The sequence below is a fragment of the Heterodontus francisci genome, chromosome 48 (assembly GCF_036365525.1).
Source record: "Heterodontus francisci isolate sHetFra1 chromosome 48, sHetFra1.hap1, whole genome shotgun sequence".
NCBI classification, from domain to species: domain Eukaryota; kingdom Metazoa; phylum Chordata; class Chondrichthyes; order Heterodontiformes; family Heterodontidae; genus Heterodontus; species Heterodontus francisci.
The window spans coordinates 5339889-5357162 of record NC_090418.1 but is presented as its reverse complement, the minus strand read 5'-3'; the positions used below and the strand labels follow the sequence as shown (position 1 = coordinate 5357162).

Below are 17274 nucleotides of genomic sequence, written 5' to 3'. Positions count from 1 at the left end.
AAATCTGATATTAAAAGGCTCCTAACAGTAATGGTGAGCATGAAACTACTGGATTGTTGTTTAATTAAAAAAAAATTCTGGCTCACTAATGCCCTTTAGGGAAGGAAATCTGCCGTCCTTACCCGGTCTGGCCTACAGGTGACTCCAGACCCACAGCAATGTGGTTGACTCTTAACTGCCCTCTGAAATGGCCGAGCAAACCACTCAGTTGTATCAAACCGCTAGAGAAAAGTCGAGTTAGAATAAAACCGGGCCGATCGCCCAGCGCCGGCAAGTGCATGGGAATGCCACCACCTCCAGGTTCTTTTCAAAGATTTCTCTACATACACGCCCAAGCCCCTCTGTTCCTACCCCCTCTTTAACGCTGCAGCTTTTCATTCATGCTGTCTCTCGTTCTTCCCACCAAAATGTATCACTTCACACGTCTCTGCGTTACATTTCCTCTGCCCCGTGTCTGCCCGTTTCACCAGTCTGTCCGCATCATCCTGAAGTCTGTTACTGTCCTCCTCATTTCTGAGTTTCGTGTCGTCTGCAAACTTTGGAAACTATGCCCCGGTCACTGGTATATTATCAGAAAGAGTAGTGGTCCTAATGTTGACCTCTGGGGGGACATCACTAAATGTCCCTCCTGTCTGCTTTCTGTCCCTTAGCCAGTTTTGCATCCGAGCTGCCACTGTTTTTTAATACAGTGGTCTTTAATTTTGCTGATGTCCAACAAGAGATGGGAACCCTGTAGTATATTACAGTTTGAGTCATCATGCCAACAACAACAATGTAAAAGGCTGACCTGCATTACAAAAATCTGGGGCAATGGGCGTTACTTTGCTGTTTAGACGGCTTTGACTGTTCATTAAACAGTCGCCTGACCCAGTTGAGCTTTCCCTCCCACTTTGGGCTACGTGCCAGTTCCTACAACACATATTCTCTCTTTCTTTCCTGGTTAAACATGGCTGGCTGCAGAGGAGAGAAGCAGATGGTGCTGCCAGTCTCCTTGGGGCTGGCCGCTTTGGCCGGAGTCTTGCTGTGCCTGGTGGCCCAGGTTTTGCAGTCGGCAGAAATGGAGAGACTGAGGAGGGAGGTGGAGAGCCTGAGGGAGGAGTGCAGTGCCCAGGGCACAAGGGAGCACCACAGTGCCCCACAGGTCAGGTTGTGAATTTGTAACCATTTGCGAGCTGCACGTCCCAGACCTAGCCCTGGGAAGAGAAGGGGCCTCAGAGTCTCAATAGTGCAATTTTAAATATGCTTGCTAAAGTTGCCTCTAAAGCTGACAGATGCAAACTCCAGGAATCAGAGCTAGATAAAACAATACAAACTCTGGGATTAAATACATCAATAGCTTGTTATAGGAGTGGTGGAGGTGTGGAGGAATTTTGCTCCTGCACAGCCAGTGTTGTGCTCTGAAAGGACGGTGGGAGCAGATTCAGTAATAACTTTCCAAAAGAGGACTGGATAAATGCTTGAAAAGGGAAAGAAATTACAGGGCTATGGGAGAAAAGAGCAGTGGGGGAGTGGAACTAATCGGATAGTTTCTCATGATGGACCGAGTGGCCGCCTTCTATGCTTTAAGATTCTGTAATGAGTTGGAGGTGAATGTTTTATTTTGGAAGTGCGAAATCTGGAAATTTCTAGAGTGTGTCGCCAACTCACAAAGTGCAAAGGTTTGATCTAAATTTTTAATATTCGCCGACTTCAAAATTCGACATCTGACCTCTCCCCCGCTTCCTCGGCCACTACCTGGCCAGTCTAAGGTTGCAGACCTATCTCTGCGCTCCAGGATCAGGGTTTGCCAACCCCCCAGGAATTAAAGATTAATCTCCGTCTGTGAGTGAACCCAGGGGAGAAATCCAAGGGGCTTTTAATATAATAATATAATATAAAATAAAAACAAGAAATGCTGGAACCACTCAGCAGGTCTGGCAGCATCTGTGGAAAGAGAAGCAGAGTTAACGTTTCGGGTCAGTGACCCTTCTTCGGAACGGGGCTTTTAACGTTTCGTTTTTCATTTTCTCTCCGCTCTTTTGCTTAACTGGTTATAAAAATATTGGGAATGGGTTAAAGAGACAAGGTTGTTTGACTGGTGGTAATGTGGAGTCTGTTCGCGTTCCGATTGGTCGCGGGACATAGGAGTGTGAAGAATGACGCGTCAGGCGACCAATGGCGGGGGCGGGGCGGTTGGGGCAGGAGTTTATGAAATTTCCTGGAATATGTCCAGAGTTGGTATCCCCGACGTCATATCATTCCAGTCAGACTAAGGTGTTGGGCTTGCATTAACAACAAGAAAAACGTGCCTTTATAAGGTGCCTTCAACATAGTAATACATGCCAAGGTGCTTATGGCGGGTGACCAAAAGCTGGGTCAAAGAGGTAGGTTTTAAGGAGCATCTTCAAGGAGGAGAGAGAGAGGCGGAGAGGTTTACGGAGGGAATTACAGAGCTTAGGGCCCCAGGCAGCTGAAGGCATGGCCGCCAATGGTGGAGCGATGGAAATCGAGGACGCACGAGAGACCAGAATTGGAGAAGCGTCGAGATCTCAGAGAGTTGTGGGGCTGGAGGAGGTTGCAGAGATAGGCAGGGGGGGCAAGGCCATGGAGGAATTTGAACACAAGGATGAGAATTTTAAAATCGAGGCGTTGCTGGACCAGGAGTCAATGTAGGTCAGCGAGCGCAGTGGGTGATAGGGGAACAAGACTTGGTGCGACCCAGGGCAGCAGTGGATGTATTTACCAAGCGTGCAAGGGAGCATGCACAGTGACGCGATGACATTGTCACATGAGCAATCACGGCTGGTATACAAATCTGTGCAACACAGTAGAAATGGTTCGGTTAGAATTGGTAGCCCATGGGCAGAAAGGGTTGCCAACACTGGTTGGACCAATCTTGGATGTTCTTTCACTTCACCTTCTGCATACCCCACAAATGGCCGCTCAAGAGGTCCATCCTCCCAATGCCATGCCCCGTTCTTCCGCAGCCAATAGGAAAGCAAGCAGACTCTTTGTTACCTGATTGGATAACTCTTAACCCTTTATCCCCATCTCCAATATTTTTGCAGTTGAGCGTCTTCAAATAAAATATGAAAAAGATGGCAACATTCCTGTTTAAGAGCTCCAGTGGAGTTACCAGCCAGGCTTTTGCGGCTAGAGGTTAATGAATTCCTGTAGTCTCCAAGCCAATTCTGCGGGGGAAATGGGGGGGGAATGCGGCTGGTGACCCCTATTTGGGGTGGAGGGGAACTGAGGATGTTGTACATTAGAATTGTCCCGGCCAGTCCAGTGATTCCTCTTTAACTAGAACATTTAGTGGTCAGGATGACTAACCAAAATGTTAAACTAATAGGGCGTTGTTCTGGCAGTCTACGATGCAGTTTTTTTTCTGTGACTCACCCTTGGCTTTTCTCTGAGTAATATCAGTCTTATTGTTCATTCATCCGTTGAACTGATACATGGCAAAGGTAAGCCCTCTGATTTCATACTGAACTCTGAGAGTCAGCGCTTGTTGCGGGGGGCGGGGGGGGGTGGTGAGGGATAGAGATAGGCTCTCCAGGAATTAAGAGGTTAATCTCCTGGAAAATGCTACAAGTAACACCCGGGTAGTAATAACAAACAGTGTTAAAAGTATTGTTTTTGATCGGGTAGACACATCTTTGCGGGGGAGTCCAAAACTAGGGGCCATCAATATAAGACAGTTATTCATAAATCCGATCGGGAATTCTGGAGAAACGTCTTCACCCAGAGAGTGGTGAGAATGTGGAACTCGCTCCCACAGGGAGTGGTTGAGGTGAATAGTGTCGATACATTTAAGGGGAAGCTGGATAAACACATGAGGGAGAAAGGAATAGAAGGGTATGCTGATAGGGTGAGATGAAGAGGGGGTGGGAGGAGGCTCGTGTGGAGCATAAACACCAGCACGGAACAGATGGGCCGAATGGCCTGTTTTTGTTTTCTAAATTGTGCATAATAAAAATATGGGAGATGAGATGGAGGGAAATCACTGTTTGACCGAGGGTCAAGAAGCATCCAATCAGGTAATGAGGATTCTGCTCATGTTCCAATTGGCCGTGGGAGGGCAGGAGCACCATGAGGATGGACTTGTTGTGCGGCCAATGGCGGGAGAGTGGGGGGGCACGGAGTCGGAGGCAGGAGCTCAAGCAACAAAAACTCCGGGAATGTGTCCAGGAGTTGGCAACCCAACAGGAGGACACAGTGTCAAAAGGGGCAATAGGAAAGCTTAGGACTGGAGCCAGGAAGTTAGACAAAGACTGGTCATTGCACGGCATGCGTGTCTAGAGAAGGCAGTGAGGGCAACACATTGTAGCAGAAAACTCTGCATTTGATAACACCTTAGCTGTAATCCACTTCCGGAAAGCTGTAAATAGTAACTTTCAAAAGGGGATTGGATATATACTCGAAAGGGGGAATGTTTGGTATGGGGAAAGAGCAGGAGAGTGGCACAAATTGGATAGCTCTCTCCGATAGCTAGCACAGGCACAATGGGCTAATGTCCTCCTGTGCTGTATTCTATTATGATTCGATGATTCTTATCAAATCCTCAGAATGTCCTGAAGCCCATAAAAGGCAACAGGTTAAAGCGTTCATGTGAGTGCTCTCAGACAAAAGCCACGTAAGGAGTTATTTGGACAGGTGGGTTTTAAGGAACGACTTAAAGGAGGAGAGAGAGAGAGAGAGGTGGAGAGGTTTAGGGAGGGAATTCCAGAGCTTAGGGCCCCAGGCAGCTGAAGGCACGTCCGCCAATGGTGGAGCGATGGAAATCGGGGCATGCTCAAGGGTTGGAGGAGCGCAGCGATCCCGGAGGGTTGTAGGGCTGGAGGAGGTTACAGGGATAGTGAGGGAGAAGGGGATTTGAACTCTTAAGAATTTTAAAATTGAGGCAATGCTCGACCAGTGAGAAGAGGGGTGAAATGCAAAGGGGACTGGAGCCAAGTTTTTTTTTCTGTTGGCCAGACAGGTTTCGGCGACTTTCTCTTGAACTTTGGTTGAGAAATTGGGAGTATGTTTATTTAACAGCTTGATGTTCACTGGCTTGATAAATTTCATAGAGAGCTCTTGAGGCCAGCACAGAGGGAGAGAGAGAGAGAGACTGGGACCATTCACTCTGATAAAATTCATCCTCATTTTTCTTGACCGACGTTGACAGACCCTTCGCGTGTTTCCAGAATGTTTTGTCTTTTGTTTCATCGCGGAGGTCTGGGCTAGATTTGAACCTGTATCTCTGCAGTTATGGGCAGCAGAGCCACTGGCGGTTGTCATCTGTCCTCCCACCCACCTAGAAGCAACAATAGGCTGCCAGGGAGGATTTCTCAACAGAAATTCCCCTTCTATTTCCCGAAAATATTAGATGCCGATCCTAAGCCAACTGGACAGGAGTCAGGAGCAGGGAGCTCTCATCAAATGCAGATGGTGCCTGTGAGGCTAACTTGCAAACAGTACTTAAAGAAAGAACTTGCATTTCTGTAGCACCTTTTGCCACCTCAGACCGTCCCCACGTACTTTACAGCCACAAATGTGACAATGACCAGATCATCTGTTTTTTCAGTGGTGTTAGTTGAGGGACAGATATTGACCACAGATCACCGGGGAGATCTCCCCTGCTCTAGGGACCCAGGTTCGATTCCGGGTACTGCCTGTGTGGAGTTTGCAAGTTCTCCCTGTGTCTGCGTGGGTTTCCTCCGGGTGCTCCGGTTTCCTCCCACAAGCCAAAAGACTTGCAGGTTGATAGGTAAATTGGCCATTATAAATTGTCACTAGTATAGGTAGGTGGTAGGGAAATATAGAGACAGGTGGGGATGTTTGGTAGGAATATGGGATTAGTGTAGGATTAGTATAAATGGGTGGTTGATGTTCGGCACAGACTCGGTGGGCCGAAGGGCCTGTTTCAGTGCTGTATCTCTAATCTAATCTAATCTAATCTTCTTAAAAACCGTGCCACGGGACGTTTTACATCCACTCGAGAGGGCAGGCAGGCCCTCTGCTTAATGCCTCAAACGAAGGACAGCACCTCTGACAGTGCAGCCCTCCTTCAGTGGGAGAGTCAGCCTGGATTATGTGCTCAGGTCTCTGGAGTGGGATTCGAACCCACAACGTCTGAGAGCGCTATCCACAGGGGCACGGCTGACTCCAGGCTCCAGTATCTTCTAATGAGGCCTTTGAGGTGGGATGTTGTCAGACCAAGCCCCAGAGAAGCCTCTGAAGGAGGAGGGGTGAAATTCGAAGCAACGTCTGAAAAATCTCTTGGCTTGTGTTGTACAATTTAGGAATTTTCAAGATGACCTCCCTCAGAAATTGAGCCCCAAACTACTTCTGTTGACATTGTGTTTTTGGAATGACCTCTGACCCTGACTCTACCCACAGGTCTCCCCCGTGTTGGGTAACAGGAGGCCTCCTGCCAACACCTCGACCACACCTCCACTCCTGGATCCCGTTCATCCTGCCCACTCCCACAACAGGGAACCAGTGCGGCAAGCACTCCGCGTAGAACGAGACTCCGGCAAGAGACGAAGGCACAAACAGAGAAGTGAGCATAAGATCATTTAGTCTTCTTTCTTTTCACAGTCTGTCAGCCGGGCCTGTAAAGAGCTTTGGACCTCGACTGAACTCAGGGGCTGTGTACCAATCTCAGGGGCTATGGACAACTCCCAGGAGCTGTATAGATCTTGGGACACTGTACAACTCCCGGGAGCTGTGTAAATCCTGAAGGGCTGAATGGCCTACTCCTGCTCCTGTTTCTTATGAATCTTTGGAATTCTCTACCCCAGAGGTCTGTGGATGCTCCATCATTGAGTATATTCCAAACAGGGATCAATAGATTTTTGGATACTAAGGGAATCAAGGGATGTGGGGATAGGGCAGGAGAGTGGAGTTGAGGTAGATAATCAGTCATGATCTTATTGAATGGTGGAGCAGGCTCGAGGGGCTGAATGGCCTACTCCTGCTGCTATTTCTCATGTTCTAACTGCGTACAAGTCCTCGGGGATTTTATTTCATTCTCCCCTCCGCTGCTGAAGGTCTGATTCTCACCGAGGTATGGTTTCGCAGGTACAAGATGTCCCTCGATCGTGTGGCCACTCTTTCATAGTCAAGTTACTTAGCTACTCAACCATGGTGGGGTGGGGGGGTGGGGTGCTGCAGCTGATCAGTGCTCACCCAGTATCCACACACACCCACATTCCAGCACAGGATGGTGATGGGGAGCAGGAACCCGGGCTGATAATTCCACCCACTTCCCGCCCCAGACCGGACCGGACCGTCCCTAGTGAAACAGCACTGACTCCAGTTGGGGGAGGGGAGTGGTGGAAATTGAACATGTCTCTATGAGATGACTTGCATTTGCGTAGCAGCTCAGTGATTCTCCCAGAAAACTCGCAAAGTGCTTCACAATGTATCACCAACAGGGCCAATGTGTGGGTGAAGCGTGGCAGCCATCTTGTGCACAGCACGATCCCACAATCGGCAATTAGCACAGGAAGATTGAGACAGGAATAGCTCATTCCGCCCCTCAAGCCTGTCCTGCCTCCATTCAACGAGATCATGGCTGACTTTAACTCCTATCTACCCACCTGGGACATTTAGCTCCTGCCTGACCTACCAGATGAGGCCTTGGTGCGCTAGCGTGTTGGCCTGGGTCACGTACTCATGCCCTGGGGTGGGCGGGCCCCCACCCCCACCAAGTCCCACAACCTTCCCATCCAGAGGCTGCTACCACTGTCTCTTCCTATTGCGTGGTGTCAGCTGTGACTCAGTGGGTCGTATTCTTGCCTTTGAGTCAGCAAGTCATGAGTTCAAGTCCCACTCTGGCACATAATGCAGACTGACACTCGCAGTGCAGTACTGACAGAGTGCTGCACTGTCAGAGATGCTGTCTTTCAGATGCAATATTCAAGTGAGGCCCTGTCTGCTGTCAGACTTGGATGTAAACAATCCCACGGCCACTATTTCGCAGAGCGGGGTGAGGGGGAGTAGTTCTCCCCGGTGTCCTGGGGAGCAGGGGGGGAGTTCTCCCCGGTGTCCTGGGGCCAATATTTATCCCTCAACCAACATGGCTAAAAAAAAACACATGATCTGGTTATTACCACATTGCTGTTTGTGGGATCTTGCTGTGCGCAAATTGGCTGCTGCACCTTCCTACATTACAACAGTGACCTCGAAAGTACTTCAAGTCCTGTGGGGCGTACTGAGGTTGTGAAAGGCGCTATAGAAATGCAAGTTGTTGCTCAGTGTGTCAGTAAATTTGTCAGTCTGCTTTTTACAAGACCTTTTCAAATGTCGGCCCGGCTGGTATTGGAAACTGTCTCTCAGATTAATGTAGCCCAGATGGACCTTGTCCTGGCTCGAGCCAGAGGGGGCAATGTCATTATCTGCACAGACAGTCCATCTCCTTACTGAGCATAAGTGTCCATTTCCGTTTAAATCACTCACCAGATCCTGGAATTCAATTGCAGCTTGATAAATTCTGTATTAAACAAGAGCAGCTACTCAAATTTACACAGTTCCTTTATTGTAGTAGGATGTCCCCAAGGCAGTCCACAGGAGTTTTATCACACTAAATTTGACACCCGGCCACATAAGGAGATATTAGGGACAGGTGACCATCAGCTCGGTCAATGAGGTCGGTTTGAAGGGAGCGTCTTAAAGGAGGAGTGAGAGGCAGAGAGGTTTAGGGAGGGAATTCCAGAGCTTAGGGCCCCAGGCAGCTGAAGATGTTAAGAGTGGGGCCAAGTTTTGGGGAAATGTACAAAAAAGCCACAGTTGAAGGAATACAGAGATCTCAGAGGGTTGTAGATAAGAAATGGAAGTAGGACTCGGCCATTTGACACCATCATGGCTGATCATCTTGCTCAACTCCATTTCCCACACTATCCTCATATCCCTTCATTCCCTTACTATCCAAAAATCTATCAACATCAGTCTTGGATGTACTCAACGACTGAGCATCCACAGCTCTCTGGGGTAGAAAATTCCAAAGATTCACGACCTTTTGAGCAAAGAACTTTCTCCGCATCTCAGTCCTAAATGGCCGACCCCTTATCCTGAGAGTGTGACCCCGTGTTCTAGACTCCCGGGCCAGGGAACCATCTACCCCATCAAGCACCTTAATAATTTTATACGTTTCAATGAGATTCTCATTCTTCCACATTCTAGGGAATCCCTCCTAGGACAATCCTTTCATCCCAGGAATCAGTCTAGTGAACCTTTGTTGCACTCCCTCCGAAGCAAGACCAAACTGTACACAGTAAGCCAGGTGTTGTCTCACCCAGGCCCTAGGGTTTCTACACTCTGATGCTCCACTCCCTTCAACGTGGGGATGCAGAAGGTAGGAGACGGGGAGCAGCGAGGCCATGGAGGGGATTTGAACACAGTCTTGTTGTGTTGTTGGTTTAGTTAATACCCAATTTGCAGTAAGCAATACCCTGGAGGTGCGCTGTTATCAAATGACGTCACTGTAACTGATCCCTGTTCTCATTCTGTGCAGGGAGAAGCTCATTCATCCACCTGGTCCCTTCTTCTTACAGATTGCAAGGTGAGTCATGGCAGAGACATCAACAACCATCTCCGATGAGGGAGGTTAGGATGAGGGAACAGAATTATTTCCCTTCCAGGGCCTCGGTCATTGTTACACCATCTCGGCACTGAACAACCCAAGGCATCGGGGGGGTGGGGAGGCTGTGAAAGAGAGGGATGGGGGTAGTTGAGAGGGGGAGAGGAAGGGTGTTGGAGGTATTGGGAGGGGGATGGGGAAGGGGGTGGTATGTTGAGAGGGGGTGGGAAGAGGAAGGGGGAGGTGAGGGGGCAGTAGTTAGGGGTGTTGGGGAAGAGGTGGGGATGGGGTTAGGAAGAGAAGGGGACGGAAGTAGGGAGGGAGGGGGAAGGTGGAGGGGAGGGAGATGAGTGGATGGGGAGAGGGAGGGGAGGGGTGAGAAGGTGTAGGGGTGGAGCGGAGGGTGAGGGCAAGGGATGAGGGAGGGGTGTGGCAGGGAGGGGTGAGGAGGAGTGGGGGTTTGGGGAGGGGGGCAAGGGATGAGGGAGGGGAGGGGTTTGGGGTAGTGGGATGGAAGTGGATGGGGGCTGGAGTCGGGGAGGGGGTTAGTTGGGAGCAGCCAATAGAATATGTAGTAAAGGAGGTAAATTATGAGCAGGTCTTTGAGGAGAGGGGAAAAGATTCACTGCATTCCAGGGCTGATGGCTAAGGATCAGGCCAGGAACCGAGGGGTTTACGATGATTAAAGGAGTTGATAGGGTCGGATAGAGAGAAACTATTTCCTCTGGTGGTGGGTGGGGGGGGGGGTGGGGTGGCGGGGGAGTCCAGAACGAGGGGGCAGAACCTTCAAATTAGAGCCAGGCCGTTCAGGGGTGATGTCAGGAAACACTTCTTCACACAAAGTAAATCTCTCCCCCAAAAATGTCCGGAGGTCAGTTGAAAATTTCAAAACTGAGATTAATAGATTTTTGTTGGGTGAGGGGTTTAAGGGTTACTGAACCAGAGTGGGTAAATGGATTTAAGATACAGATCAGCATTAATCTAACTGAACGGCGAAACAGACTTGAGGGGCTGAATGGTCTCCTCCTGTTCCTGTGTTCCTTGATGACGGAAAGGTGTAATAGGCCGGAATTGGATGAGTGAAAGCTCGGAGACTGAGGCTGGGGTGAAGGGTCTCAAGTTGATTTACTAGGGGACTGCAGCTGATTGAGCGCAAAGAAGCACAGTCAGGATGTAGAACACCCAGTGATGCTCCTGCTGGGAAGTGCAAGTGCTAGGGACAAAATTGAGCTTGGATATGATGCCAGTCACAGTCGAATTGCCTCACACCACTCACTCTCTTGTCAATGAACAGTGGCTACTTGGGGAAGGTACAGGAGGGGCAGAGGGGAGATACAGAGGGGAACTTGAGGAACGTTGGTGATATTTGCCTCTTTGAAAGATAATGTACGCTATCTTCTGTGACCTCCCCCTTCCCCTGGTGCTTGTTACAGGTGACAGTACCATTATTCACTGGCAGAAGATCTTAGACACTGGTGAATCCTTTGAACAGAAGAACAGCACTATCACCATTAAAGGGAATGGTTACTATTTCATTTATACCCAGGTATGGAAAATGCTCTTCCCTGCTCTGCTTGCTGTCGCACCATGGCATATCCAATGTCGGTCAGTTCAAAGATCTTTTATCGGCTCCCTTCTGTGCTGTGTGTTTCTAAGCCTGGGATCACCAACCCCTCCAGACACCACAACATTCCCACCCAGAACAGAAGGCAAGCGTAGAAAGTGTGAGCAGAAGAGATGTCTAAAACTACCTTTGGAATTATATGGTTTTTTTTCCTGCCGTGTGGCAGATCTCTGAATATACAAACCAGCCCAGCATTCAGTTCAAGAAGAAGCGTTTTGGTCTAGGCCGATGTCTCCCACCTGGCTCAGGTGAGCTGAGGTCGGTCTTGTTGAGATTCCTCCTTTTAAGAAAGGGCCCAGATAGTTATGAGTTGAGTGGTGGGGAGGGGTCCGGTACAACTCCAACACTGACTGGGACATTCCAATTCTTTCCCTGTTTGCCCAGGTCCTGTATCGGGACCAGACGTTTGTCATGGGTCATGTCGTGAAGAGAAAGGAACACGGAAGGCAGAAGAATGAGGAAACGCTGCTCAGATGCACACAGAATATGCCGGAGAAGGAGCCCTTCAACACTTGCTACAGTGCAGGTAAGTGCAGCCTGCAGTATAGAAGGTGTACCATTCATAGCATCTCACATTTAGTCGCTGGTTTTCAGAGGGAAAATACACTGAGGACAACTATTTGCAACCTATTCCCATTTGAACATGAAGTCTAATCTAAATCCACCAGGTGGTGCATACAGGGAATGCCAAAACCGCCGGCACTCACTGTATAGTGGAGGTTCAGACTAACGTAGTGTTAGCGAAGGGTTAATCAGAGACGACAGAATTTGATGATCATTTGACAATCTTCATGTTAACGCGTGTGGATTCTCCGGTTAAAAACTTAAGTTTCTTTCTGTAAGTGCTGTTGTTAAGTGTATGTTTAAATTATCAGCAATCATAGTTATTATCATACGCTTAATCCATCCTTGAATATCTATTTGTAATGCTGTGAACCCTATCATAAGAACATAAGAAATAGGAGCTGGAGGAGACCATTCAGCCCCTTGAGCCTGCTCCGCCATTCAATAAAATCAAGGCTGACCTTCTACCTCAACTCCAACTTTCATCCTATCCCTTGATTTCCCTTAGCATCCAAAAATCTATTGATCTCAGTCTTGAATATACTCAGTGACTGAGCATCCACTGTGTGGGTAGAGAATTCCAAAGATTCACAACTCTCTAAGCAAAGAAACTTCTCCAAAATGGCTGACCTCTTATCCTGAGACTGTGACCCCTAGTTCTAGACTCTCCAACCAGAGTAAACAATCTCTCAGCATCTATCCTATTAAGCCCTCTAAGAATGTTATACATTTCAATGAGATCACCTCTCATTCTTCTAAACTTCAGAGAATTACAGACCCATTCTACTCAATTTCTCCTCATAGCCTTTATCGCAAGGATTTGAGTACAGGAGTAGTGAAGTCTTGCTTCAATCGTATAGAACCTTGGTTAGACCTCACCTGGAGTAACATGTGCAGTTTTGGTCCCCTTACCTTAGGAAGGATATTATTGCCATAAAGGGAGTGCAACAGAGGTTCACCAGACTTATTCCCGGGATGGCGGGACTGTCCTATGAAGAGAGATTGGGGAAACTGGGCCTGTAGAGTTTCGAAGAATGAGAGGTGATCTCATTGAAACCTACAAAATACTTAAAGGGATAGACAGGGTGGGTGCAGCCCAGATGTTTCCGCTGTTTGGGAAGTCTAGATCCAGGGGACACAATTTCAAAATAAGGGGGACGCCACTTAGGACCGAGATGAGGAGAAATGTCTTTACTCAGAGGGTTGTGAATTTTTAGAATTCTCTACCCCAGAGGGCTGTGGAAGCTCAGTCATTGAGTATGTTTAAAGCAGAGATTGACAGATTTGTAAATACCAATAACATAAGGGGATATGAGGATAGTGTGGGAAAAAGGCATTGAAGTGGATGATCAGCCATGATCATACTGAATGGTGGAGCAGGCTCAATGGGCTGAATGGCCTACTCCTGCTCCTATGTTCCTATAAGTCAATCCTCTCATCCCAAGAATCAATCTAGTGAACCTTTGTTGCAATATAACGGAAAGTGATGGAAATACTCAGCAGGTCTGTGGAGAGAGAAACAGAGTTAACATTTCAGGTCAATGGCCTTTCATCATAACTGGCAAAGGTTAGAAATGAAATAGGTTTTGAGCACATGAAGGAGTGGGGGGGGTGGGGGGGGGGCGGTGGCACAGGGTGGTGGAGAGAAGAACGAAAGGGAAGGTCTGTGATAGGATGGAGGGCAGGAGATTAAATTACAAGAATGTCATGGAACAAAAGGCAAAGGGAGTGGTAATGATGGTAGTTAAAAAAAAAGCATTAGTCCAGAGAGAGTGGTAATGGCAGAATAATGAACAGCTCTGTCCAAAAGTAAAAACAAGAAGTACGGCACATGGTAAAAAAAAACAATAAAAATGGGAGTCATGCTATAAAATTGTTAAACTCAATGTTGAGTCCAGAAGGCTGTAAAGTGCCTAATCAGAAGGTGAGCTGCTGTTCCTCAAGCTTGCGTGACCTTTGCTGGAACACTGCAGCAGGCCAAGGACAGAAATGTGGGCGTGAGAGCAAGGTTGTGAGTTAAAATAGCGAGCAACTGGAAGCTCGGGGTCATGCTTGCGGACTGAGCGGAGGTGTTCCACAAAGTGGTCACCCAATCTGCCTTTGGTCTCCCCAATGCCGAGGAGACCACATTGTGAGCAGTGAATACAGTATGCTAAATTGAAGGAAATACAAGTAAATCGCGAACCCATCTGGAAGGAGTTTTGGGGCCTTGGACGGTGAGGAGAGAGGGGGTAAAAGTGCAGTGTTAAACCTGCTACGATTGCATGGTAGGCGCCGTGGGAAGGGGATGAGGTGTTGAGGCTGATGGAGGAGTGGACCAGGGAGGGAACGATCCCTTCGGAATGCTGATAGGGGAGGGGAAGATGTGTTTGGGGGTGGTATCGTTCTGGAGGTGGCGGAAATGGCAGAGGGATGTTCCTTTGGACATGGAGGCCGGTGGGATGGAAAGTGAGGACAAGGGGAACCCTATCACGGTTCTGGGAGGGAGGGAAAGGCTGAGAGCAGAAGTGCGGGAAACGGGTCGGACATGGTTGAGGGACCTTTGTTGCATCCCCTCTAAGGCAAATATATGCTTCCTTAGGTAAGGAGACCAAAATGGTGTACAGTATTTCAAGTGAGATCTCGCCATAGCCCTATATAATTGCAGCAAGACTTCTTTACTGTATTTTGAGGAGTAAATGATAAATTAGAACATCAATCCTCGAACAAAGGAACAGGAGGAGGCCATTCAGCCCCTCGAGCCTGTTCTGCCATTCAATAAGATCATGACTGATCGGTATCAACTCCATCTACCCGCTTTATTTCCATATCCCTTAAAAGTCTACCAATCTCAGTTTTGAAGTTTTCAATTGACTTGCAGCCTCGACATTATTCGGGGGGAGAGAGTTCCAGATTTCCACTCCCCTTTGTGTGAAGAAGTGCTTCCTGACATCACCCCTGAACAGCCTGGCTCTAATTTTAAGGTTCTGCCCCCTTGGTCTGGACTCGCCACACGAGAGGGAATAGTTTCTCTCTATCCACCCTAGCGAATACTTTTATTGTCTTAAACACAGTAATGGTGTCACAAGATGACAACTCTTAACCCACCTGTTTGCATTGCATCCTGTTATTGTACATTTAGACTTTCAAAAAGAAAGACTTGCATTTCTGTAGCACCTTTCACCACCTTAGGAGATCCTAAATCTCTTTACAGTTGATTACATACTTTTTGAGGTGTAGTCACTGTTGTAACATAGGAAATGCAGCAACCAGTTTGCACACATCTCACAAACAGCAATGAAAATGTGATCAATTAATAGATAATCTGCTTTATTTTTAGCAATGTTGATTGGGTAAAATATTGGACAGGACTCCTCTGTTCCTCTTTGAAATAGCACCAGAGCATCTTTTACATGAGAGGGCAGACAGGGCCTCGGTTTAACTGGAAAATGGCACCTTCGATAGTGCAGCACTCCCTCAGCACTGCGCTGGGAGTGTTGGCTATACACTATAGATCACATCTGGATTGTTCAATTCTGGGTACCAAACCTTAGGAAGGATATATTGGCCTTGAAGGGAATGCAGTGTAGATTTACCTGGACATGAAGAGTTAAATTATGAGGAGAGATTACACAAACTAGGGTTGTATTCCTTCGAATTTAGAAGTGATTTAAGGAGTGATTTGATTGAAGTTTTCAACTAAGGAAAAGGGTGGATAGACAGAAACTATTCCCCCTGGTTGGGGAGTCCAGGACTAGGTGACATAGCCCAGAAAGTAGAGCCAGGCCTTTCAGGAGTGAAATTAGGAAACTCTTCTACACACAAAAGGGCGGTAGAAGTTTGAAACTCTCTTCCAGAAATGGCAAATTGATGCTAGATCAATTGTTAATTTTAAATCTGAGATTGATAGATTTTTTGTATTAAGGTTTATGAAGCAAAGGCGGGTATACGGAGTTGGGTCACAGGTCAGCCATGATCTCATTGAATGACGGAACAGGCTCAAGGAGCTAAATGGCCTCCTGTTCCCATGTTCCTATGTCATCCTGAATTTTGTAGCAATTCCTATGTTCCTAATCAGCATAGTTTTACATAGAATTACATAGAATATAAAGAAACAGGCTATTCGTCCCATGCTGGCATTTATGCTCCACTCGAGTCTCCCCCCCCAGTCTTTCATCAAGTAACTTTAACAGCATAACCCTCTATTCCCTTCTCCCTTGTATACCTATCTAGCCTCTCCTGAAATGCATCTATTCCATTCTACAGCAAAGGTAATATATTTTTTGTGTTCTCTTTTTGAAGGTATCTATAGGCTACAGAAAGGGGATATCATAGAACTGGTGATCCCTCGTAACTCTGCAAACATTGTCATGGAGAAAGACTCGACTTTCATGGGGCTGCTGCAGGTGTGACCTAACTACTGAAGGTCTCTTTCACATGACACCTTCCCCAACAGCAGCCATCTGTGTATCTTGGACTTGCTTTTTATTGTCCCATTACAATCTCCGCTGGCTCCTCTAAGCTCTAGTGAATCAATTTCAAGCTCTTTCGTCCTTATCTTCAAATTTCCCCAGTTAGAAAGGAACATTCAGCGCCCTTGAGCCTGTTCCGCCATTCAGTGAGATCATAGCTGATCACGAAGCTACATCGAGTTGTACTCTCCATCCTGCACCATCTCTTCTCCTTGCTCTGGATTACACCTCATTCACATTCTATCCGCACCACCACTTTCAAACCGCAGTCCAAGATTCTTGAGAATTCTCTTCCAAATCACATTCATCACCTATCATCTGACCTCCAAAAGCCTCTTTTAAAAACCCTAACTCTTAGATCATGACCTTTGACCCTGCTTTCAGCTTGACATCCACCTCTGCTCCCAATGATAGTGGTGTGTAGGGAGTTAGGTGAGTGGAGCCTCTTGCTACTGACTCCCAATCAATTCCCCCAAAGGAAAATCACTGGGAAGTTCTAAAATCCAGAACTAGAAGATTGTTGAATTGGTGATTGTACGGTGACCCTGGTCACTGGGAGCTGTAGCGAATGAGTAAAGAGGTACAAGTAGAGATGGCAAGTATGACTGTAAAATCTGGTGTAAGTGTCACCTGGCACTCGAGGGTTGTCAACTCTGGTTGGATGTATTCCAGGAAGTGTCATCACATGACCTCCAATCAACAAACCTGCCATTGGATGCCCAAACTGTCCATCCCCATTATGTCCCGCCTTCTCACAGCCAATCGAAAGCGAACAATCTTTGCTGCCCAATTGGATGATTCTTGACTCTCAGACAAACAGCTTGTTTTCCCCATCTCAGATACCTTCATTATTGAAAAACTAAACGTTCCCCCGAAAAAATTTTAAACCATCATTCTTTTAAAGCCGCTGTGATTTTTCTACTGGTTTTGCTTACAGCAATGACCTGAAAATTTGTCTTTAATTCCTTTATTTGAATCATAAAATCAGAATTCGAGAACAATACAACCTGAAAACTCCTTCTGTTCCTCCAGTTAACTTTTTTTGTGTTATTTCCTATCTGTGTCCCTGTTGCCATTTCTCTGTATAT

At 47.4% G+C, this 17274-nt stretch overlaps 1 protein-coding gene across 1 annotated transcript; it reads left to right on the top strand.

Annotated features, from left to right (window-relative positions):
* Positions 1 to 914: 914 nt before the first annotated feature.
* On the top strand, positions 915 to 17020 carry tnfsf13 (TNF superfamily member 13). Its single transcript, XM_068023942.1, has 6 exons — positions 915 to 1141; positions 6364 to 6526; positions 9482 to 9529; positions 10981 to 11093; positions 11556 to 11697; positions 16017 to 17020. Exons 1-6 carry the CDS (start codon positions 947 to 949, stop codon positions 16124 to 16126), a joined length of 771 nt encoding a protein of 256 aa, XP_067880043.1. The 5' UTR covers positions 915 to 946; the 3' UTR covers positions 16127 to 17020.
* Positions 17021 to 17274: the final 254 nt, after the last annotated feature.